At 55.7% G+C, this 20,991-nt stretch overlaps 10 protein-coding genes across 10 annotated transcripts; 4 read left to right on the forward strand and 6 right to left on the reverse strand.

Moving 5' to 3' along the window:
* Positions 1 to 844: 844 nt before the first annotated feature.
* K437DRAFT_293870 (FAD dependent oxidoreductase) lies at positions 845 to 2,882 on the forward strand. The gene is made up of 2 exons (XM_013388741.1): positions 845 to 1,299; positions 1,386 to 2,882. Exons 1-2 carry the CDS (start codon positions 909 to 911, stop codon positions 2,750 to 2,752), a joined length of 1,758 nt encoding a protein of 585 aa, XP_013244195.1. The 5' UTR covers positions 845 to 908; the 3' UTR covers positions 2,753 to 2,882.
* Positions 2,864 to 3,646, reverse strand: K437DRAFT_255518 (uncharacterized protein). Its single transcript, XM_013388742.1, has 3 exons — positions 3,507 to 3,646; positions 3,034 to 3,443; positions 2,864 to 2,963 (listed from the first exon to the last, which is right to left on the reverse strand). The coding sequence occupies exon 2, from the start codon at positions 3,246 to 3,248 to the stop codon at positions 3,087 to 3,089; it is 162 nt and encodes a 53-aa protein (XP_013244196.1). The 5' UTR covers positions 3,249 to 3,443; positions 3,507 to 3,646; the 3' UTR covers positions 2,864 to 2,963; positions 3,034 to 3,086.
* Positions 3,647 to 4,203: 557 nt separating this feature from the next.
* Positions 4,204 to 4,721, reverse strand: K437DRAFT_255522 (glycoside hydrolase family 31 protein). Its single transcript, XM_013388743.1, has one exon. The coding sequence runs from the start codon at positions 4,523 to 4,525 to the stop codon at positions 4,253 to 4,255; it is 273 nt and encodes a 90-aa protein (XP_013244197.1). The 5' UTR covers positions 4,526 to 4,721; the 3' UTR covers positions 4,204 to 4,252.
* Positions 4,624 to 5,520, reverse strand: K437DRAFT_84775 (uncharacterized protein). The gene is made up of 2 exons (XM_013388744.1): positions 5,130 to 5,520; positions 4,624 to 5,069 (listed from the first exon to the last, which is right to left on the reverse strand). Exons 1-2 carry the CDS (start codon positions 5,362 to 5,364, stop codon positions 4,723 to 4,725), a joined length of 582 nt encoding a protein of 193 aa, XP_013244198.1. The 5' UTR covers positions 5,365 to 5,520; the 3' UTR covers positions 4,624 to 4,722.
* A 4,437-nt stretch (positions 5,521 to 9,957) lies between these two features.
* Positions 9,958 to 11,164, reverse strand: K437DRAFT_267608 (uncharacterized protein; the record flags this gene model as incomplete). The annotated part of the gene is made up of 4 exons (XM_013388745.1): positions 9,958 to 10,391; positions 10,496 to 10,575; positions 10,677 to 10,951; positions 11,054 to 11,164. 4 exons carry the CDS (start codon positions 11,162 to 11,164, stop codon positions 9,958 to 9,960), a joined length of 900 nt encoding a protein of 299 aa, XP_013244199.1.
* A 720-nt stretch (positions 11,165 to 11,884) lies between these two features.
* On the forward strand, positions 11,885 to 12,506 carry K437DRAFT_84934 (uncharacterized protein). Its single transcript, XM_013388746.1, has one exon. It carries the CDS (start codon positions 12,008 to 12,010, stop codon positions 12,386 to 12,388), a length of 381 nt encoding a protein of 126 aa, XP_013244200.1. The 5' UTR covers positions 11,885 to 12,007; the 3' UTR covers positions 12,389 to 12,506.
* A 190-nt stretch (positions 12,507 to 12,696) lies between these two features.
* K437DRAFT_255525 (P-loop containing nucleoside triphosphate hydrolase protein) lies at positions 12,697 to 14,465 on the reverse strand. The gene is made up of 3 exons (XM_013388747.1): positions 14,127 to 14,465; positions 13,265 to 14,044; positions 12,697 to 13,151 (listed from the first exon to the last, which is right to left on the reverse strand). The coding sequence occupies exons 2-3, from the start codon at positions 14,006 to 14,008 to the stop codon at positions 12,828 to 12,830; spliced, it is 1,068 nt and encodes a 355-aa protein (XP_013244201.1). The 5' UTR covers positions 14,009 to 14,044; positions 14,127 to 14,465; the 3' UTR covers positions 12,697 to 12,827.
* Positions 14,466 to 14,721: 256 nt separating this feature from the next.
* K437DRAFT_255526 (ras-domain-containing protein) lies at positions 14,722 to 16,688 on the forward strand. The gene is made up of 5 exons (XM_013388748.1): positions 14,722 to 15,158; positions 15,375 to 15,483; positions 15,617 to 16,068; positions 16,160 to 16,196; positions 16,286 to 16,688. Exons 1-5 carry the CDS (start codon positions 15,046 to 15,048, stop codon positions 16,532 to 16,534), a joined length of 960 nt encoding a protein of 319 aa, XP_013244202.1. The 5' UTR covers positions 14,722 to 15,045; the 3' UTR covers positions 16,535 to 16,688.
* A 103-nt stretch (positions 16,689 to 16,791) lies between these two features.
* K437DRAFT_273430 (acyl-coenzyme A oxidase I) lies at positions 16,792 to 19,492 on the reverse strand. The gene is made up of 3 exons (XM_013388749.1): positions 19,235 to 19,492; positions 17,256 to 19,145; positions 16,792 to 17,160 (listed from the first exon to the last, which is right to left on the reverse strand). Exons 1-3 carry the CDS (start codon positions 19,310 to 19,312, stop codon positions 16,927 to 16,929), a joined length of 2,202 nt encoding a protein of 733 aa, XP_013244203.1. The 5' UTR covers positions 19,313 to 19,492; the 3' UTR covers positions 16,792 to 16,926.
* Positions 19,493 to 19,975: 483 nt separating this feature from the next.
* K437DRAFT_84988 (uncharacterized protein) lies at positions 19,976 to 20,829 on the forward strand. Its single transcript, XM_013388750.1, has one exon. It carries the CDS (start codon positions 20,119 to 20,121, stop codon positions 20,746 to 20,748), a length of 630 nt encoding a protein of 209 aa, XP_013244204.1. The 5' UTR covers positions 19,976 to 20,118; the 3' UTR covers positions 20,749 to 20,829.
* The last annotated feature ends 162 nt before the right edge of the window (positions 20,830 to 20,991 follow it).

The following is a 20,991-nucleotide window of genomic DNA, read 5'->3' on the forward strand; positions in this document are numbered from 1 at the left end:
TGATTTGAGTATGCGTCCGCTTGCCTTACCAGGTTTTCTGCGCCGGTGAGGTAGCGGTGAACGGGGATGCCCGGGCTGAACGGCATCGCCTCGACAGCCTTGTCCGCCAGTGTGGCCAGCTCAGCGATCGTGCGTGGTCGACGAAGCCGAAGATGAGGACGCTGGACATCCAAAGATTGGCCCAAGGAGGAGGACGGGGAGGACAAAGACTGTGAGGAGGAGCCGGCGGCGGAGCTGGAGGACAAGCGCGAAGAGCTAGACGTCGTCCCACCTGCTCGCAGGAAGACGGATGGAATGGGCCGCGGCATTTTGCCGCTGGTTCAGACAATTGAAGGAGATAGCTGTGTATATATGATCGACTTGATAACTTGAATGTGTATGCGATGGCTGATGCTGTACACTTCAGGGCACATTCATGTGGCTGTTCGCCGCAACTATATTTACCCTGCCTGACGTGGCTGTTCAGCGGGGACAACCGTCAACAACGCCGGTCGGAAACGCGACCGAAGAGATGCAAGCGATTCCGAGCGCCGTATTCAGGCTGGTTTCCACGACGGTACTTGCGGCCGACAAGCTGTAGCACATCTCCATCTTCGATACAATTAGCCTGAACAAGGATGAGCGTTGATAGACACCGCGACATGATGATCTCGTCATAGGAGCAACGGGCTCGTTCGTCTCGCATAGTGGGGGCATATCAAATGCCGGGGCGGTACTACACCAGTGTGCATGCGCGTTTGTTGATTCGGTGCATTGCACCAGATCATCGGTATCTCACCCCACAGCGTACAGCAATCAAAGTCAGAATCATTACCCTTTTTTGCTCGAGTTGCACTCGACCCACGGAGAATCAGATGCTTCTGTAGTCTCCCATTCACTCGTGAACGCGATCCGGTACTCCCCTCACCATGGTATATGGCACGCGAAACGCGGGTTGGTTCTGCGACGTCTGCTGGGCAGACGCCGCCACCGCCTTCGCCGGCGCTGCTCGACGGCTTCACGCGCGCCGGCGCTTCTCAACCTCACTTGCAACTCTGTACGCGGGGGCTGCAGCGTCAGAAAATGCTGCCCGCACAGAAATCAAGCCGCTTCTGGCTGGACTGCCGCACCGCTCGCGCTTTGCGTACAAGCCTCCGGAGATCGCTGTCGATCATCTTATCGTTGGCGGCGGCGCAGTCGGGTTGGCGATCGCCAGCGCGCTGGCGAAGAGATGGCCGGAGAAGACTACGTACCTAGTGGAACGACATACGGGTGTGGGCATGGAGATCAGTAGTAGAAATAGCGAAGTCATACATGCTGGTTCGTCAGGATTCACCATGAGGTGCTGCCGCCTATGTTCTTTGTTGACTTACCATTGGTGCCCTGCTTGTGGCCTACCTTCGCAGGTCTGTACTACCCCCCAAGCTCGTTCAAGACTAGACTATGTCTCAGAGGGCGTGAGCTCATGTATCAGCAATGCAGCAAGCGCGGACTGCCGTACAAGCAGACCGGAAAGCTGGTCGTCGGCGACGCATCCTCCTTGCACTATTTCCAAGAATTGAAAAAACACTGCGATACACTCCCCACCTCCCTCGACCTTTATCCCGATGGTCTCGGTCACAGTGTACAATTGAAGCGGCCTCCGGTGCGCCTCATATCAGGCGATGAAGCCCGCGAGCTAGAGCCAGACCTGTCCAAAGATGTCGCGCATGCGCTGTTCTCAGAACGGACAGGGATTGTCGGCACGCACGAGCTTTTGCAGGACCTGCACAGAGAGTTGGATGAGGGCGACAGCGCAGAGGTCGTGCTTGATACGAGTGTCGTTCGCGTCGATCCGATGCGCAAGGATTCGAGCTCCGCGGGTGCACCCGAGAATGGAAAGCGTGGCAAGGATAAAAGTAATGACGGCTGGGTCGTGCAGACTGTTACGGGGGATCCAGCCACCGCAGCGAACAATGCTTCCGACTCGATCTTGGCTCGCGTACTCATCAATGCTTCGGGGTTGAATGCACCTCTGGTACTGAACTCACTCATGCTTGATGGACAAGGGTTGCGTGATGAGAGTGAAGCGAATGGGGGTCTTGTGCCGATGTTCTACAGCAAAGGGAACTACGCAAGCTACAAGGGTCCTGGTGTCGGCAACGTCAAGCATCTCATCTATCCGACACCATTTATGGGTCATGAGTCGGGCCAGAAGAGCGGTTCCTCAGGAGGCAAGCACAGCCACCAGTCGCTCGGCACACATCTCACTTTAGACCTCGAGGACAACGTCCGCTTCGGGCCGGACACTCAGTGGCTCTCCGTGCCCCAGGACACGATCTCGCACGAGGAAGCCGTTGACTTTTGGTCGGCAGAGCTCGCGCCACTGCAGGAAGGTGATGTGCGTATTGCGCAGATGCACCGAGACATCACATCCTACCTACCCGGTATCTCGCTCGAGGGGCTCAGTCCAGATTATGCTGGGATACGACCCAAACTCGTCGGGCCCGGTGGGGGCTTCATGGACTTCACCATCCTGTACCATGCGTCGGAAGGACTTCAGGGCCAGCGGCTATGGCAGGCAGACGAGGTGCCGAGGGCGGCGCAAGGCGGCGGACTGATGCTTAGCTTGCTGGGCATCGAGAGCCCAGGACTGACGAGCAGCTTGGCCATTGCCGAGTATGTGCGTGAACGACTCGCCGCAGACATTTGGGGCGATCATAATCGAAGCAGCGCCAAGAGCAGCTGGAATGAGGAAGTTGGCGGTGGCAAAGAACTCGATGCTTGGGCGTAGCGCGTATTCATCACGTCAACGGGTCTCTTCGTCTATATTTTAAGAAACTTGTATTACATACAAGCTTCCTTAACTGACTGTCGCGAGTAATCACTCAGACGACGTCACTGGAGAAAATGTCTTCGTGGGGGCCAGATAGAAAAGTGGGATGTGTTCTAGGAGAGCTATGATGCCCACAGTCTCTCCGCCAGCGTACGTCTCGTTTGTCCCGCTGAGGAACAGTGGACAGGGAACTAGTCAGTTGGCGCAACTTCTCTTGCCGCACTTCAAATATAGCGCACGCTAACTAGTATGTCCACGGGTTCTCTCCATCCTTCGCCCTCTTGCCTGACATTTAGGCTTTCCAATCCATGACGTTGTGAAGCGTGACTGGGGAGACGAGCAGACGCGGACCAATCAGGTACGTTTGCGTTGTGGCGTTCGTGTTGCTTCGCATCATGTTGGCAATGCTGCTCTCCGCCTTGGAGAAATCCAGGCACAAGGTTCGCATGATCATGTAGCCCTGCAAATAAGAGAGACTCTCGAGTTAAACTTGCAGCCACCTGTCCGGAGCAACAAGAATACAGAGCACCCTGACGTGCAGATTCGTGGAAGGCAACAAAGATTGCCTTCAGGTACGGCGCGAAACGGTTCCGCAGATGGATACATGAGACACCTATCACCATACTTCCGCGGTTTATTGTTACAGGTCCTGCGACAACGGACATAGCGTCAGCATCCCTGCGAGCCCTTTTGCCGGAAAGAGAATGCTTACCAAACGCCTTGGAAGTTGCCAAGCCCTGTTTCCATGATTGCGCATGAAGTGCAAGGGGGTAACCCATCGCTGTCAGTGCACGTAGAGCTCCCTACACGACGGATCGTCGATGTTGTTAGATCAGCTTACGGTGCGATTACTCTGGAAGCCGCCAGTGTCCAGCGTCCACCAGCCCAAGCAAGTCGCCTGCAGTGAACCTTCATGGCAAGTGATGGAGATCCGTTCAGTACTCGACATCCTCACCGCTGGTCCTTCCCATCTTTGTTTCTCACAGCAGCCGAAATTCCGCTGGCCATTGATCGCTCAAGTTCTTCCACATGGCGGTCGTGTCGTCTCACCAGGTTATGGAGCAAATGACCTTTGCTCCACTGTAGCCTGACCGTCTGAGGGAGACGTATTGGCACCGTTCGCGGCTCTTTGTGCTGGTGGAATAGTGGCGGCCATCATCGAGCATGGACCGGTGTAGCTACCGGTACAGCTTGTCAACTTCCGCTTGAGCGTTGCCGTAGTGAGGCACTTCAGGTCTGGCACAAGGGATAGGCTGAATGTAGAGGGTTTGATCCTTGTTCTCGTACACTTCGCCGAAGGAGCCCCCGTTTGCTTGATCGATCCAGAAGTTCTTGATGCGCTTTTCAAAAGAGTTCTCCTTCATTGTACCGAACGGAAGACCGGGAGTCCGACTTCGCGCTGTCGTGGTTGCGAATGTACGACCTGTAAGCAGGAGACAGATGTTTCAACCAGAGCCTTCAGCAATGTTGGAGGACTTCCTCGGTTTGAAAATCACATATTGAAGAGTCCGTGATGCCCGGGCCACTACTGATAACGCTCAAATAGCCCTTTCCCTGCATCTTGGCGTAATCGACACTACCATCTTCCACATTTGGCCAAAACGATGCCATGGTCTCTACACCACTGAGGTTCTTGACCTTTTCAATCATCGCAGCTACTTCGGGCCACATGCCTTTGTCCAGTCCAAAGTCACCTTGGTAAGCCCATGAATTATAATTGATGACGGTCATTTAGAGGAATGTTGCGGTCGTGGAACTGCTAAAACAGCATTTAAATCTCGTTTTGTTTCTTGCAGCGAAGCTTGAATGCAAAGGTTGGAAGGCAAGTGGCCCAGGGAAAGGTCCGGTGGAAGCGAGGCTCTGCCAGTCAAAGCCGAGAGACGCTGCTACAATGTATCAACGTCAGCCTGTAGGGCGCTCATCACAAGCTAGTCGGTCACAGTCACTGAATCTGCGACGAAGCGGTTACATGAGGACCCAAATTCTGGAGGGTTGAAGTGTTTAGCAGTTGACATTCTCAGTGACATCTGTTTCAAGTTTTGGCAGCTCAACCATCCGGCCTTCGCTAGGATGCTCCAGAAGAAGTCATATCCCTCATTGCTTATGAACACTGGGGTGGGTGCGTACGTGAAGTTGAAAAAATCAATCGTCTGCCTCTTATTGTTGATCATGTGAGAATGTCTGCGTGCCCGTGGCATAGCTCTGCTCATCCGCTGTGGTGGTGAATGAAAATGTCGCACTGAGCGCGCGAAATGAGTAGTTGAACTTGTAGTGACTGGGGTAGAGACTTTTCAGTGCTGTGCACTCGATGGTGAGGAGCGTCTCGCTGGCTTACTCGTGGATGCTGAAGAAATCGGGATTGAATTCTTGACCACTGATCCCCAAAGTCGTGGCAATCGCGTTACCGATAAGAATTTAAGCGAACTGTGTGCCATTGACGTCGGTATTGTAGCTCCAAACACGAGTTTTATCATCGTCAGGGTCTTCCAGTGGCAGTTTTTATATGAAAGAGACGATATCCGCCTCAGTGGGTGGGCTCCATGGCCATGCACGAAAAGGGAAACCACCATTGCCGAAGGTGGCACAGGATCTGCTCGAAGCCATGTTGCGTCAATAAGCCTGTGGAGTTGAGCGGAAAGTATGAGAAGTTGCGTGCTGTATGAGTCGAAGAGTGGCCTACTCTGGCAGGATCTGCCCTCAGAAACGCAAGGGCAAGCAATCTTCACATGATTCTGGTGATGGTGAGGTGTTTTCTACATGGTAGGAGGAACTGGTCGATCGTTCATTGCCAAGCGCCCCTTCCTTTATTGCTTGATCAACCCGTGCAGCACCACATGAATATAAGCATGAAATCATTGCCATCCCGGGAGAGAGATCATTCCTTCTAGTTGCGGCTATGTGCTTAACGTACATGGTGGAGATGGTCACAGAGGAGCCAAGGAACGCAGGTTGGAGCATTTTGCCCCGTTGAAGCGGTGCCTGGCACGAAGCCGTTCCCCACGCTTCGATTGTTCTTTGTCCCTCATGCATCGATGGGACAGAATGCATAAATTTGTGCATGTGAGCGTCGTCGACGAGCCTGTCGATGAAGACAATGTGATGATGATGCGATGTAACGGTGAGAGCAAGCCAAACTGCCAAAGGAACCCGATGCAGGCGAATGTCGATCATAGTGGGCGCAGTTAGGGAGGCGATGGACCAACTCGCCGGAAGCGCACTAGCCCGCAATTTACCAGCCGAGAGCGGCCCGAGCGTCCAGCGGACCCGAGGCTCCGAGTTGGATTTATTGCGCCGGCGAGGTTCCATGTTCTGTCCATGGTACCCTTTTTGTTATCGAGGCTCTCGCCTTCTCGGACAAAGACAATCGTCAACCGATTTCAATCAAAGGTTTTGCGTCATAGAATATCAACATATTAAACTGGGAGAAGCCAGATCAGCTGTCAGTGCGGCTCGCAACGAGCCTGTTCATTCCGTAATGAAGTCGCAAAGTACAGGTTTTCTACAGGCCTCCAGCTGGCAGCTTCCTTCACCACCAGCACATCAGCACACGCTTGCGGAGCGATAGGATGCATCGGATACATATGCTTTTTTACAAGACACACGGTTCCAATTCACAAAGGGAAAGGGCGCACAAGAGACACGCGGACCGGAGCTGGGGAATCAATGTTGGGCGCCTATTGTTTAGCACCTTCCAATGCTATTGAGAGGACTGAAGACTGAGTTGCTTTATCATGTCTGTACCGGAGCTCGGTTGCCCATCAGAATACGGCCATGTAAGTCGAGCCTACATAAAACGGGCCTTTCCCCGAAAGGAGTGCACAGATCTTGGCTTAAGCGACAAGTGACACTCGTCTGAAACAAGAAATTTTGGTTTCGCCATGATCTCGTCTCCATACTGCCATTGCGAGAATATAAAGCAACCGAAAGCGTAAGATTGACCTGATTTGTGCGGATGGTGGCCATGAAGAGTCTCCAACTGATAATGATCGAGAGTCAATCCGAGAAAGGCGCTGCGAGGGGGGAGGACGCTCGAAAGCCAAAGTGAAAGTCTGACGAGAAGAAGGCGAAATAGAACATGAGAGCCATACGACCATCTGAAAAACCTGGAAGCGAAAGAAAATGCGCGAGGGCACGCCACATGCAGTTGCTTAACGGGTGTAGCAGTTAACTACGTAGAAGGTCGCATCAGAACCACCGCCGGCGAGCCAGGTCAAGTATATGTCGCCGCTGCTGTAAATCCCTGACCGCCAACATGGCCGCCGTTTTATTCGATTGCATAGTTGGTGATGAGGACGGATATTGTGGCGGCGTTCTGGTTCAACTCTAGGTCGCGGGTGAAGGGCTGCAGAAGACTCTTCGATTGGTGGAAGGTAGAGTCATCCAAGGTGTCGACGTCGTCAACGTTGCATGCCGCGTAGCGGAAAGATAGGCCAGTGGTACTCGTGCTTCGCAATGAGAATGTCGATTTGTCCCGGACTACCAGCGGAAATGGCGTTCTGGGTCTTGGAGATGCACGTTCAACATTGGACTCGATGTCGGTGGCCAGGTCCAGAAGTCGTCAAAATTTCCTCGTAGTCTGAGCCCAGGGCGGCTTTTACGCCTGATCTACGGGCTCTGTCAATGCTGTCAGACGAGTAGTACCCTTTGAAGGTGAGATAATGCTGGACGAGGGCGTCACTTCCGGCAGAATAGTATTCTAGGGAGTCCAAAGTCCTCAAGTCAATCTTCTTCGTCGACGCTTTGGTACTGGTGATCTTTGCAATTATGGGCGTAATCTGTTGCAGACAGAGGTTTCGCAATCAGCGGCTGAACCACACTAAGTGATGCGAAGCAACGACAGAGCGCGCGAGAGCAGTGAGTCTGAACAGGATTTTTGGATGAAAGGGAATGCGAGGGCTAGTAGAGGTCAGGACGGCCGAGGAATGTTTAAGATTGACTACAGTAAGCCTGCGTGAGCGCAGGGAAAGCTGATAAGGGGCAGTAGGAGGATGAAGGAGACAAGGCCCCCGCCTCTCATTCCTCTTTATATAGAAGAATTCCCGTTAAAGGACGAACATGGTGCGTGTACGGTCCCATCCATAATTTGTACTGCGTATGGCGCGTTGCCTACTATAGACGTTTGAGGGCATCAGTGAAGAGCGAAGCGTATCAAAGAGAGGTGATAGTGGTGACCGCTGCTGGAAAAATGAGTACTCGCTCTTGTATTTGAGGTTGAGCGGCTCTCTTGGCCTCTTGGCGAGCAGATCTAGAGAAGGGAAAGAATACCAGAGGCGTAGTATTGAGTTGTAAAGTGGACTGGAAACAATGGCTGACAGTACGATGAAAGAATAAGATTTCATGGAAATGGCCACTATCCGTGTACTCAACTGAGTCCCCGTGCCCGCCAGAGTCACTGTACAAGCTTCAGGAAGGCCGGTGTGGGGAGCGTTTTGCTAATTCATGTGAGTAACAGGAGAAGTCGTGCGTGCGCTTGCCGAGATCTGTCATCCTGGTCGGCCCACTTCCGTAAATATTAGAGAGGGATATGGCATGGTGATGCGCTCCGAGGACGATGCCTTCAAACGAGTTACAGGGAGTGGCAAGCCATCGGCTAGCCAAACTCTTGGCTCTGTCGATAGATTGCTGAAGCACTTGGCACTTGACCATTTGCTCCGTAATGAACATCAAACGATTCGCAAGTGGATCAAAATGTCGAAGGTGCGACGCGGTCTTCTGGCGAGTCTTCCCGCTGCTCTGCCCAGTCAGCTTAAGCATTTGGCATCTGAAAATAAAAAGGGAAGTCATCATCAAGGATGTCTCGATCCAATGTTTATTGTGTCAACTGCCAAGCATGCGGCTGACAGCGGAAGAAAGATTGGGGAATCTCATTGATTTCGCACCCCCGGAATGAGTGGCAACAACTATGCTTGCTTTATGGATGTGGACGGCCTTCTTGCCTGTCCGTGCATGTGGTCATTGGATGATGTAGTCCGGAAGTGCCTCGCCTGCATTCTTCTCAGGATGGGCTTCCCCACCAGCCCTAAGGTTGTCATCCCAGGCGCGGCTGGATTAGCAGCTTGCATTGATGCGTTGAGCGAGCTCTACATACACTCCTGGAAAGCGTGTATGAATGAATGCGAGGTGCTACAGGCGTTCAGGGTAGCCCTGCAAGTCGGGATCACAGTCATTTTCAAAGCCTACGCGTCGCGTTCAGTGATCTCCGAGCGCTGTCGCTAAGAACGTTTGGGACAGTGAGGCTGATGCCATGCAAGCCACAACGGCGCGCTGGAGTGTGGAATCTTGTTGGATGCCATTGAGTTCAGTCAAAGACCAAGGTTGCCGCTTGTGCAACCGGAAGAAGTGGCTGACTAGCGTAATGAGCAATGTGACACGTGAGTCCTATCTTATCCTGTTCTTCTGTATGGCTTTGAGGGTGGCGTAGATGGAGAAATCGAAACCTGATGGGGCAGCTTGGGGCGCACAAAGGAGTATATGAACCCCAGCCTCCAGAAGTTAGCTCTCCAGACTCCCAGGTGCAGCCCACGAGCAGACTCCAGCTGGATAGCTGCTCGCAATCCCCAAAGCCTAAGCGACAAGCCTCCATCATGATGCGTGCTTAGTGACTGCTTGCGGTTTCGAGGCCTCGTCAATTTTATGATCTGTCACCTGGTGTGACATTGCATCATGATCACTGCGGAAGAGAGATCATTTGACCATTGGGAGTCGAAGCAAGCGACACGGGAGGAGACATTGAGGAGCGGAGACATGCACAAAAAGGAAATGAGAGAGGATGAGGTTGTCTTGTGGACACAGCCTGATACGAGAAGGCAAAATGGGTTTAGGATGCAACCCTATTTATAAATATGCTGGACCGGCTCGCCCAACGCGTACATGACGCTTGAAGGCCGTTTGTGGCTGCTGTGACAAGTCGACCAGTTCATCGAGTCGCGAAATTAGCTTGAAAGCATGTTACGGAATAAAATACAAATGATGATCAAGGTGTTCCCATGACACTCTTCCCCTCTTGCGTGAATGCGTTCCGTCGCGCGGAGGAAAGAAGCGAATACCAAAAAGTCGGGCCTCTAAAAGTAGACCATCCGCTGTCGCTCGGTCAAAAGGCTCTCGTCGGCACGTGAACGTCTTTGCTGGTCCGTTCGCCCGTTGCTTGGGCTGCCTTTGCGTGCCTAGGCGAGTGAAGGAGCGAGGTAGAAGCTGGGCGGGCCGGCTGAGTTCGCGTAGTTGCCGTCGATCCAGAACGACTCCCACGTGTTTGTGCCGGCATGCGTGGTGAATCCTGCGCCAAAGTTGTTCGCAAACGAATACACTTGTGACGACTTGCTATTCGCTGTAGGCTGCTGGTAACTATTTGTTAGGTCAAAGATCTGCCGGTACGTCGCCGCCGAGCTGGCATTGTCGACAGACGAGCAGGACGAAACGTAGACATTCCCGGCGCCCGTCGCGGCGTTTGTGCCATACGAGACGGTGAGACACTGGTTGTTTTTGGATGGGATGCGGACCTGGCCGAAAACGCCATTCTGGTCGTAAGAGGCTGGGTCGATGATATTTGCATAGTTGCACTTCCACATCTCGGCCGTCACGCGATGGCCCGATCCAGATGCTGAGGAAAGGGGTGTAGTGATGGAGCAAGCCATGCGGAGAAGCCCATCCAGTCAGCACATTGACTCCCTGCTACTGGGCATGCGACACCGTGCAGAGACTCACTGGTTAAGATCTCTTCTTTCACACCAGCGCCAGTCGGTCCATCATAATTATCCAAGCTGTAGTGCGCGTTGAACGAGAGGCTGCAGGGGAGCACAGAGGACCATGCGAGAAAGGAAAGGAGGCGCCTGGTCAGTTCCACTGCGGCAGACGACGCATTTCGACGTGGAGCATCCAAACTCACTAAGGCCTGATGGGCTTCGTTGCCAACGCCTTGTAAGAGGCGTCGTCGATGATAGACAAGTAGAGCGTTCCTGTGCTGTATTTCGAGCAGCTGAGTGGGAGGGATGTTGATGGGGTTGCAGCACAGAGCGACGACGAAGGATCACAGTAGCCCGATGTGCAGCCAGAGTCTTTGTAGCACGTGTTTCCACCCGGCTTGGTCACGCTGCATGAGCCTGCAGAGTTGCTGGCACGCTGCGACGGCGTCTGCCGGCAGTACCCACTGTTGCATTGTGACTACCAGAAATTAACGCAAAAGAGAGAGAGAGAGAAAGAACGGTGAACCGTGCGTCCAGTTATGAGTTTTGGATCAAGAAGCACCCGCAACAAGACACTCACGTCATTCAAGCAAGTCGCACCATTGCTGAAACCGCGGGCCTTGAGGGCGACGGGGCTGCCAGCGACAGCGGCAGCCAAGGTAAAGAGCGAGGCGAGCTTGGTGATGAGCATTCTGTTGTTTGGCGGGGAGTGAATGCGTGGTAGTGGTCCCTCATGGGTCAGGATGAGTTGAAAGGATGACGGATGGGCGAGGAACTGTGGAAAGAGGGAAGATGGACGTCACCACTTTTGAAGGACCCGGAGCTTTGGGCTTTGGTGCACGGGAAGAAGATATATAATGTCAACGGAGAGCCACCACCAAGCCCATCCACATGGCGACAAAAGATGAGGAGAGGCTATGCACTTTGCATATGGGAAGGCAGAGAGAGCAGCCAGTAACGAGAGAGAGATATGTTTCATGGGACGCTTTGTTGAAGACTACAACGGGATCAACCCATCACCTATTCGTCGTCAAAGAAAATCCCGGGGGAGGGGACATGCATCCCGCTCGCAGCGCTGCTTGCAGTCGCCCAGTGCCCAGTCGCCTGCAGGTGTGTGCGCTCATCCGCCACATGGCGCCGGGCCAGGGCTAGGGACATCGCCCACTACCGCTTCTGCCAGTGCTCATATCATCACATCACCGCTCCGTCAAACGCGGGCAGGTTAGAGTGGGGTACTGGCAGACAAGGGAGCAGGGTTAGGTTGCAAACGGTCAGAGGGCTCTCTCGTGAATGCATCCAACGGTCGTATGAGCCATCAGCTGACTGAAAAGCCGCTGGCTCTCTGCAGACTGTCCGCGGATGCAAATTCTGGTCAACTCGACGTGGAGACTGGCACACTGCCCTCTCCTTTTGCAGATCCCAAGCAGGGCTCAGGAACGGAGTAAATGCACAAGCAAAGGAACAGTAAAAGCCACAGCCACACTTTTGTGGAGAACCCCCGCTGGAATACGAGGCTTCAGGATCGGTCACGTGAATGTTTGTGATGTGTCCCGCGACGCTTCTGGCACAAGCAAATGGTAGCAGCAGATGGGGGTTAGCGGCTGCCCGACCTTTCGAACACATCTGGGCATTTTCGGGGCTTCAACTCGAGAATTGGAGGCGAGGGCGCAGAACGTATATATGTAGTGCTTGGATGAAGGTGTCATGTATGGACGCGCAGGCAGAAAGCCCAAGACGAGACATGAGAACATCTGAGGTCCTTGACCAAAGGCACTGCACGTACTGGACAGCTTGTAACCCTGTAACCCTGGCCATGGTCAAGTCTTTTCAAGTCTCAAGGATCAAAACCTTGATGGAGCCGGGAGTCTTTCGAAGAGCAGGCCTTGCAAGTCGAATATGTTCCAAAGTTTGCTAGCTGCACGAAAGAGACCGCCAGAAGCAACGGTACATGTTCTCCTGACACAATGGTCGCCTCATGGACCATGGCGCAGCGGCCCTACATCTTCAAGTACGCAACTAGATCCGAAGGAGTCTGGAACCTCAAACCTAGAGCCTGGAAAAGGCTGTGAACCCAACGAGCGAGTACTTGTAGCAGCTGCTCTGCTATTGTGCTCTTGCGCTGGGCGATGACGCTTGCGAAGTGCGAATCTTCATCGACGCACTGAACGTAGATTTGCAGGCACGAGTGTGGTCAAAGAATGCTGGTGCTTGCTACAACTAAAAGTCTGTCCATGGAGTACAGTGAGATAGGTGATATATACATTGCAGGGGTTTGTGTTCGCCCATTGCTTGCATCCGACATGGCCCATATAATGCATCTGTCGTTGGAAACATAGTACACCAACATCCAACGTTCAAACCAGCTGCCTTGCGATGTCTGCGAAGACATTCGCTGTCTGCGGCACAGACGACGACTTCTCACCCGCAATGTCGTGTTCGTCCCCACGCTCCGCATCAGCATCCGCAGAAGATTGTCGGTGGAACGCAAGCGCAAGCGCAGCCGGTTGACCGCAATCTCCTGCGGCGCTGAGCGCAGGCTCGAGCGGGACGCGGCCCAGGATGGGGACGTGCAGGCGTTGCGCAAGGGCGTCGAACGCGGCGGAGGAGCCAAAGAGCAGGAAGTTCTTGCCCGTGTCTGGCGAGATAAAGTGCGACATGTTGAGAATCAGGCCGGCGATCTGAAGTGTATTTAGATGCAGTTAGTGATTTGTCGAAAGTAGGACCGTTGAATGCGCCACAGTCAAGAATAAAAGAAGGCGTCGATCCGCGACGGAGTTTCTGTGCTACTCACAGGGACGTTGGTCTTTCTGAACAGGCTTACGCCCTTTCGCGCGTCGAGGAGCGCCACCTCTTGCGGAGTGCTGACGACGACTGCCGCGTCAACCTGAACAAGCTGCGACAGACTGAGAGCCACGTCTCCCGTACCTGGCGGCATGTCAATCACGAGCACGTCGAGGCTGTCGCCACCTTCATCTGCACCGATATTTTCCCCTGACGATGGATGAGGGGCGGCGTGTGGTCCGGAGCTGCCGGTTGATGCGCGCCAGTCGACATCGAACAACAGCTGCTGCACCGCTTTCATGACCATCATGCCCCTCCAGACGACGGGCGTATCTTCATTCCCACCTTCCGCGGTCGCAGCACCTTCGAGCAGGTCCTTCGGCTGCGCGCTTGGCGGCAGAAGGAAACCCATGCTCATGCAGGCCACTCCGTGACTGTACAGAGGAAGCAAGGCGCCCTGCGCTGACAGCTCGGGTTCCCCTGCATTCTGCAGCCCCATCAACTTCGGCACGGACGGTCCAAAGACGTCCAGATCTAGGAGACCGATGCGCCTTCGTCGCTGCTGCTTCCGCCTGTGCCCTTCTCCATCTCCCGCTGCATTCGACTGCGACGGCGAAGTGAAGGAAAGCGCGACGGCCAGATTAGCTGCAATGGTGCTTTTGCCGACTCCCCCTTTACCAGATGACACGACGATCACCTTCTTGACGTGCGGTATCGGTCGACGCTTCGGCGGACCTCCACCCCTGCTTGGCATTTTCGGTGCCGGCCGGACATTGTTGCGAGGAAGACCCTGTTGTATGTAAGAAGGAGGCGCACATATTGCGGTCAATCGTCCGAAAGAGCTCGAAATCTAGCTAGAAGATTTAACATACAAGAGGATTCTCGTGTGATCGTGCGTTCGATGAGCTGGACATTCTTCTCGCATGCTGCAGCAGCAGCGATGCCGTCAGCAAAGTCGCCGATGTATCGACAGCTGACGACCCTTCTCCCGTGCTCGACAATGGTCGCCACTGGCGCCATGATGATGCTGCATCTTTCCTCCCGACTGCTCCAGCGAGGGGGTTATGCAGGCCGCGCGAGACTGCAAGACACCGCCGACAGAGGCTCATCGCGTGCGGCAAGCGCTTCTGCATGGACGAGCTGTAGGCATATGTGGCGCGGGTGATTCTATCCAAAGAGATGCGCCTTGGCCTGATTTTTGCAACGATGTGATGAAGGGAGAAGTCAAGTGGACTTAAGTCAACCCCAGTCGCATCTGTCGTTGTCTTTTCTCGGCACTCGGCAAGCGCTCTCTTCTCGCTGGCATCTCGATGAACTCATTGCTCATCACGTCACTATATTAATGTCTTCGTTGTCTCTCGGCCGAGTGATGCCAGGCTGTGGGTCTCGCCGTCGTCACTGGTAACGACGCTCAAAGCACAGCGACCCTATCAACGATCGTAACCATTCTCTCCCGCGCAACAAGATCCTTGTATACATAGCAGGCAAACACCTTGGTCATGGTAGCATCAGCGCTTGAGTCATCAATGGTTGGTCTTTGTATACAGCCAAGCTGACCGCGTGCAGCACAGTCCATCACAATAGCTTTGCCGTCTGCAACTCTGGGCCAAGCCGAAGCGAGCCGCAGACAGTCGCGAGTGCGTCTCATTCAGCTCGATTCGACCGAAGTCAACCCTCGCTCGATCATCTTACCATCAAGTTTGCAGTCCCCACGCATCTAGTATCTGCAAGCTGCAGCAGCCAGCACTGAAGGACACGTAATAAAGCGCGTCTGGAGCGAGAGGATCAAAGATGGGGACAGGCTCATGGGACTATATCAGCAAGTTCATTCTCATAGGCGACTCCGCCGTCGGCAAGTCGTCCATCCTTGTGCGACTGACTGATGATCGGTTCTTAGCCGACTCGTGAGTGTTGGTGATGGTGATGTAACAGTGCGAAGAGACCGAGCTCGATGTGAAGGCGCAGCACGGTGGAATGCATTTCTTGCTTCGCTCGCGCCTTGTCCTCCAGCGTATTATGACGATAAAGAGACCATGATGGGCGCTGACAATACGTTTTCCCGCGCCGTACATGCGAACCCTCAACCGCTTACGTGAACTCGACGCGTCGTTTTCGCGCAGTGACCCCACGATCGGCGTCGAGTTCGGCTCGCATGTGATCGCGCTTGACAATGGAGAGCGGATCAAAGTACAAGTGTGGGACACCGCCGGCAGCGAGAGTTTCCGTTCGGTGAGCATAGCTAACTGTGTTTAGCCCACTCCGCTTTCGCTTCTAACCATGTGCGCCTCGCCTCGCCTTGCCTCGCCTCACCCCGCTCCGTACCGGGCCGTGCCCATGTGGCCGCGCGTTTACTGTTTTCTAGATAACGCGATCCTATTACCGCGGCGCAGCTGGTGCGCTGCTCGTCTTTTCCCTCACGCACCGCGCGTCGTTCGAGCATGCCAAGGAGTGGCTGGAGGATGTGCGGGAGCACGCAGAGGAAAGCGTCAGCGTCGTGCTCGTGGGCAACATGCGCGATGTCGCCGATGCCGACGCTGATGCCGACGCTGATGCTGATGCCGTCTCCGGGAATAGCAAGGAGGGCGAGAATGCGGGCGAACAGAAGGCCCTGGCAGAGCAAACGGGCGAAATGCCAAATGCGGCAGTGGCCGGGGTGACAGCCGAAGGAGAGAGCAGCGGTGGAAAGCCGCGGTCAGCACGGACAGGTAATGGCCCATCAGTAGGAGCGGTCGCCGCTGCTAAGAGCAAGCGGAAAATCGGACCGGCGCGGCAAGTGAGCGTAGAAGAAGCAAAGGCGTTTGCAAGGAAGGAAGGGTGAGTTTTCGGCCATTCCAATCTCAATACGGCAAGTATTTCCACTGTTCCCTGGATATTGACATGCTGCAATTGTCATGTCGCTTCACAGCCTGATGTACGTCGAGACGAGTGCCAAAACAGGAGAGGTGCGTGGATAACCCAAGGTTCAGGGAATCTTTTCCGCTCGCGTGTATTTGTCGTCCTAACTTCGCTCTTTCCACCCTTGCCTTTGCAGAACATCGAAGAAGCATTCACAAAAGCGGCGCGCGACATACACACTAAGTTCCTCGCGCGCCTTGCCGCGCAAAAATTGCCCGGCGGCGGCGGCGGAGGCAGCACCAGCACTTCCTCTGCAGCAGCGGTGGGCGAGGCTGGCCTGCGCCTCGGACGTAGCAGTGCCGGCGGCGGCGTGAGCCTCGAGACGCCCGTGCGGAGTGCGGACGGGAGAGGGAAGGATGGGAAGGGCTGTTGCGTCGTCATGTGACGCAGAGTAATAGCCGGCCGGCCGTCCGTGCCTGTGCCTATGCATAAATTCCTGGTGGTCAAAGACTTCGAGTCACCTCTGCATGCGCCGCCGCCGCGGTTTTGTGTACCTGCTTGTTGTACTTGTAGTCTGAATCTGAATCATTGCCATTCACGCCAACCTATTCTTGCGGAGAGCATGCATGAATGCATAATCTGCCTGCGTTCCTGCTTGCGTTCCTGCAGCTCTTTTCATTCACACGGACTACGAGAAGACAGAACGAGAACGGCACTTGCTGTTGCTGGGACGCGTCATTTGCTGCTGTCTAATTCCAGTCGATTGCATTTTGGAGGTATAAACTAGTAAAACAAAATCCACTCTGCTGCGCTGCGCTCCGCATGCGCGCTGGCTGGCTACTTGAATTCATCTTCAGCCTTGCGGATGCGCTCCTGGTCCTCCTGCTTGCTCTTGCGCTCAGCGTCCTCCGCGGCGGCGGCCTCCTGGTCCTCCTTGATCTCCTTGATCTCCTCGTCAATGCCGATCGCCTCGTCAAAGTCCTCCATGGTGCCCTCGCCCGTCGGGCGGAAGAGGAAGGGCTTGATAACGCGCTCAAAGTACGGGTGCGGCTTGCCTTGCGGGTTATTGCGCTGCAGGACCAACCCAAAAAAGAGGGGAGCGGATGTGTCAGCAGAGAGAAATGGCCAACGAGCGACCGCGGGGGAAGGGTGGCAGCTCGACTGACCCTGACGAGCCTAAAGTACTCTGCGTAGACATTGCCGTCCGCCCTGCCGATGGGACTGTTGATGATGTGGTCGCTAATGGCGAACGCGTCGATCAGGGGGATGGCAAAGGCGCGCACGCGTGTGCAGCACTCGGACACCTTGGCCTGCACGAGGTCGAGCTGCTCGGCGCTGAGCCAGCGTGCGCGCAGGAAAAACGCAGCCTTCTCCTCCATCTGCCAGAGACCGTAGAAGCGCGCAAGCAGTGCGAGGTGCTCCTGCACCTTCCTGTCGTCGGCGCTCTGCAGCGGCAGGCGCTCAACAGCTTGCTTGAACTGGCGGAAGATGAAACAGCTTGAGTGGACGCTGGCCGCGACGAAGCGTACCTGGCTGCACTTTTCATTCGCGGCGTCCTTGCTCATGCCCTGGTCGATGCAAGCCTGGAAGTCCTCAGCGGCCTTCTTGACGGCATGCGCTGCGACCGTGTCCCAGCCCCGCTGGATGCCGTCGAGGCTGTCGAGGTCCGCGTCGCGCCCTGTGCGCTGCAGCACCGTCTGCAGCTCGTTGAGGTAGACACAGCCAGCACGCAGGTGCTTGCCCTCGAGCGCGTCCTGGTACGACGCGATGAGCGAGCGGCCCGACTGGAGGGCGAGGATGGTGTTGTCTCCCTCCCAGGTGCAGTGCACGGCAAAGTCGGCATACATGGATGCAAAGCCGTTGTATGAGCTGTACCCGTGCCCACCGCACGCCTGACGCGCCTTGTCAATTGACTCGAGTGTGGCCCAGGTGCAGAAGGCCTTGAGGCCAGCGCTCGTCGCGTGCGTTTCCTTTAGAAGCTCAAGTGTCGCCGCGAGGTTGGGGTCGCCCGGTTCGAGCGCCTCGAGCGCCTGGCTCGTCTCCTCATACAGGCGCACCATCTCGAGCGCGGTGAAGCCAAAGGCGACGGACTGTGCGAGCAGGGGCATAAGCCTGCGCTGGTGGATCGGGTAGTCGAGGATCTGCGTCTCGAGCGGCTCCTTGGGGTCGCTCTTGAACTGTCGGCGCACGGCAGCGTAGCGCACGGCGATCGTCAGCGCCTTTTTCGCCATGTTGGCCGCGTCAGAGACCATCGCGGCGCGGCCTTGAAGCAGGGCGCCGTAGGTGAGCTGTTGCAGCGGCGGTTCGCGCACCTCGCCGTCGCGCGTTACCTGGGTGTGCTTCATGAGCATATACGCGCGCGGGATGCGCACATTAGTGAACTGCACGTAGCCATTATCGATCGAGTCCCGGCCCATTTTCTTGCCAATGTCGCCGACATTAATCCCGGGGAGCAGGTCGAACGTCTGCGGGTTGCGTAAGGGGACGATGAACGTCTTTGTGCCGTACGAGCGGCCGTTGACGATCAACTTGGCAAATACGGCGCCGTGGGTGGCGGTCTGCGCCGCGCCGCCGATCCACCACTTGGTGGCGCCAAGGTGCGGGGTGTGTATGATGAATTCGTCCGTCTTTTCGTCAAATGTAGCGGTGGTCTCGAGGCCAGCGACGTTGGAGCCGTGGGCGAGCTCAGTCATGCAGAAGCAGCCGAACATGCCGTTGCAGCCGATGACGCCCTTGTCCATCCAGTAACTGAACTGGTTAGGCGTCGCGCCGGAGCGGATAGCGCCGAGAAAGAGGCCGTAGTGGACGCCGAAGCGTGTCCAGAAGCCTGGGTCGAAAAGCCCGATGAGTTCCATGCGCTTGGTGAACTCTTCGACGCTCTCGTTGGTGACGTAGTGGACAAGCGATGCAATGCGGGACATGGTGCGCTCGCGGAGCTCATCCTTAGTCAAATCGTGGTAGTCGCCCATGTAGAAGAGCGGGTTGCGCTCGAGCTCGAGCATTTGGCGCTCCTTGAGCTTGAGCATGCGCTCGTTGCCATGCATTGCGATGGACATCTGATGAAAAGGAGCGGACGTTGGTTGGCTCAGTGCTGCTGCTTGGAGAATAAAGCCGGGAAAGAAAGGAAAGAGAAGAGAGGCCTCACCTTGCGTACGTCAAAGGGCGGATTCTCACGCTCTGCGAGCATGGTGCGCACGGTGGTCTTGTCGATCCAGGTGTTCATGATGGGCACTATTCTACGAGGGGGGAAGCGGGGGTGCGGGTCTCTCCCTCTCCTGTCGACGCCAGACACGAGGGTGGGGTGACAGCCACTCGGTGAGAGGCTGCAATGTGTATATCGTATGTCTCCTGGGCAAGGGCTCTGCGTGTGGTGCGTGTGAGAGTGGGTGAGCAAGCGATGGAGGTGATGGGGAAGGGAGGGGGAGGGGGATGGGGATGGGGGGAACGGGGTATGTATATGGCGGGGATGGCGGATCGACGGGTGGGCGGCGGATCCGGTGAGGATCGGGGACCGGACATCAAAGTACAGCATCTAGCCGGGCGGAACACAAAGAGAAGAGAAGACTGTTATTGGCAGGCCAGCAAGGGTAGACCTCCCCCGGCACGGCACTGCACGGCACTGTTGACCAGTCTGCTGCCACTCGGCCGCCGCACTATACATACATGCATGGGTCTCACGTCGCTCACTCAGAGCCACACGCGCTCGCCAAAGCCGCCGCCCGGCCAGGCCAGGCCAAGCCATGCCGGAGCCTCCGGTGAGGGACAAGCGGTTTCACAGAGTGGAAGACCCCCGCGTGAAAGCAGCGGGGCACAACCCTATTCCTTCAAACACTCTTCTCACCACCATCCTCCACACACGACAGGTTGTATTGTAACAGCTGGGCAGGCACTCAAGCTGGCCGCGACGACGACGGTGGATCGAAACGATGCGTACCGTATAACAGCCAGCGTAAAAAGGTTAGCTCTACCCCTCCAAGCACACCGCATACATCGGCTGCCCCACACGCGTGCGCACCCCGCCCTCACAACATGGCGACCGTAGAGGCAGCAACAGCCGCCGTGTTCATGTCCCCCTCCGCCTCGCCCACCGCACCGGGTCCCGGCGGAGGCAGCAGTGCGGAAAGCTTAATCCAGCACGCGCGGCAGCGCAATGAAACAGCACCAGCGCAGGCAGATGAAGAACAGGAAGAAGACGACCATTCCCTCGTGCCCATCGGCGCAGCATACCTCGGCGCAACGCGCGCCTCGCTGCGAAGCGCATCGCGCTCGCCCGGTTACAACTACCACCACCACCGCAGTACCGGCCGCAGCATAGCAGCTCAGCAGCAGCAGGAAGAGGAGGATCTCGCAACCGCCGATCTGCGTACCGTCTTCGACCCCGCCACGTGCGCCAAGCGCGGCCGGGTGGCCGTCCCCGCGCGCGTCGTCCCGTGGCATCCGGTTGCCTCGAAGAGAAAGCAGAACCAGAACCAGAAGTACAACAAGGCACAGCGCATCATGCGCAGCAACGGCAATGGCACCGAGAATACCACAGCAGCAGAGGAGGAGGCGGAGCATGAAGGCGCCGAGGAAACGTTCAGGATCTACTACGAGGTCCACGGGCACGGGCCCAAACGCATGGTCTTTGTCATGGGCCTCAACATGGCTTGCTTCGGGTGAGTCTTGTCTCGTCTCGTCTGTCCCCAGCTCTTTGAGGTATAGAGTCAAGAAGGGACATCGGACAATGATTCAGGTGTATACATTGAGGCCTATTTAGCGTCGAGGGACCCCATCGCCACAGCGTAAGGGAACCTGCCTCTAATACCGCGATGAATGCAGCTTCAACCGTAGCCTCCGCTGACGTCCCCTCTTATGCCCTGCTCCCCCTCCCTCTCTCCCTCTCTCCCTCTCTCCCTCTCTCCC

The sequence above is a fragment of the Tilletiaria anomala genome (assembly GCF_000711695.1).
Source record: "Tilletiaria anomala UBC 951 chromosome Unknown K437scaffold_24, whole genome shotgun sequence".
NCBI classification, from domain to species: Eukaryota; Fungi; Basidiomycota; class Exobasidiomycetes; order Georgefischeriales; family Tilletiariaceae; genus Tilletiaria; species Tilletiaria anomala.

Excerpts from the sequence above, each read along its gene's own strand:
- K437DRAFT_293870 (XM_013388741.1), top strand. The coding sequence starts at position 909 with ATGGTATATGGCACGCGAAACGCGGGTTGGTTCTGCGACGTCTGCTGG. Across the intron at positions 1,300-1,385 it reads TAGCGAAGTCATACATGCTG|GTCTGTACTACCCCCCAAGC; the intron begins GTTCGTCAGGAT and ends CTACCTTCGCAG.
- K437DRAFT_255518 (XM_013388742.1), bottom strand. The coding sequence starts at position 3,248 with ATGATCATGCGAACCTTGTGCCTGGATTTCTCCAAGGCGGAGAGCAGC.
- K437DRAFT_255522 (XM_013388743.1), bottom strand. The coding sequence starts at position 4,525 with ATGACCGTCATCAATTATAATTCATGGGCTTACCAAGGTGACTTTGGA.
- K437DRAFT_84775 (XM_013388744.1), bottom strand. The coding sequence starts at position 5,364 with ATGGTGGTTTCCCTTTTCGTGCATGGCCATGGAGCCCACCCACTGAGG. Across the intron at positions 5,070-5,129 it reads GATTTCTTCAGCATCCACGA|TCACTACAAGTTCAACTACT; the intron begins GTAAGCCAGCGA and ends TCTCTACCCCAG.
- K437DRAFT_84934 (XM_013388746.1), top strand. The coding sequence starts at position 12,008 with ATGTTTGTGATGTGTCCCGCGACGCTTCTGGCACAAGCAAATGGTAGC.
- K437DRAFT_255525 (XM_013388747.1), bottom strand. The coding sequence starts at position 14,008 with ATGCCAAGCAGGGGTGGAGGTCCGCCGAAGCGTCGACCGATACCGCAC. Across the intron at positions 13,152-13,264 it reads TCAGAAAGACCAACGTCCCT|ATCGCCGGCCTGATTCTCAA; the intron begins GTGAGTAGCACA and ends AATACACTTCAG.
- K437DRAFT_255526 (XM_013388748.1), top strand. The coding sequence starts at position 15,046 with ATGGGGACAGGCTCATGGGACTATATCAGCAAGTTCATTCTCATAGGC. Across the intron at positions 15,159-15,374 it reads GATCGGTTCTTAGCCGACTC|TGACCCCACGATCGGCGTCG; the intron begins GTGAGTGTTGGT and ends GTTTTCGCGCAG. Across the intron at positions 16,069-16,159 it reads GCGTTTGCAAGGAAGGAAGG|CCTGATGTACGTCGAGACGA; the intron begins GTGAGTTTTCGG and ends GTCGCTTCACAG.
- K437DRAFT_273430 (XM_013388749.1), bottom strand. The coding sequence starts at position 19,312 with ATGAACACCTGGATCGACAAGACCACCGTGCGCACCATGCTCGCAGAG. Across the intron at positions 19,146-19,234 it reads CGCCCTTTGACGTACGCAAG|ATGTCCATCGCAATGCATGG; the intron begins GTGAGGCCTCTC and ends CCTTTTCATCAG. Across the intron at positions 17,161-17,255 it reads AGTACTTTAGGCTCGTCAGG|CGCAATAACCCGCAAGGCAA; the intron begins GTCAGTCGAGCT and ends TTGGTCCTGCAG.
- K437DRAFT_84988 (XM_013388750.1), top strand. The coding sequence starts at position 20,119 with ATGGCGACCGTAGAGGCAGCAACAGCCGCCGTGTTCATGTCCCCCTCC.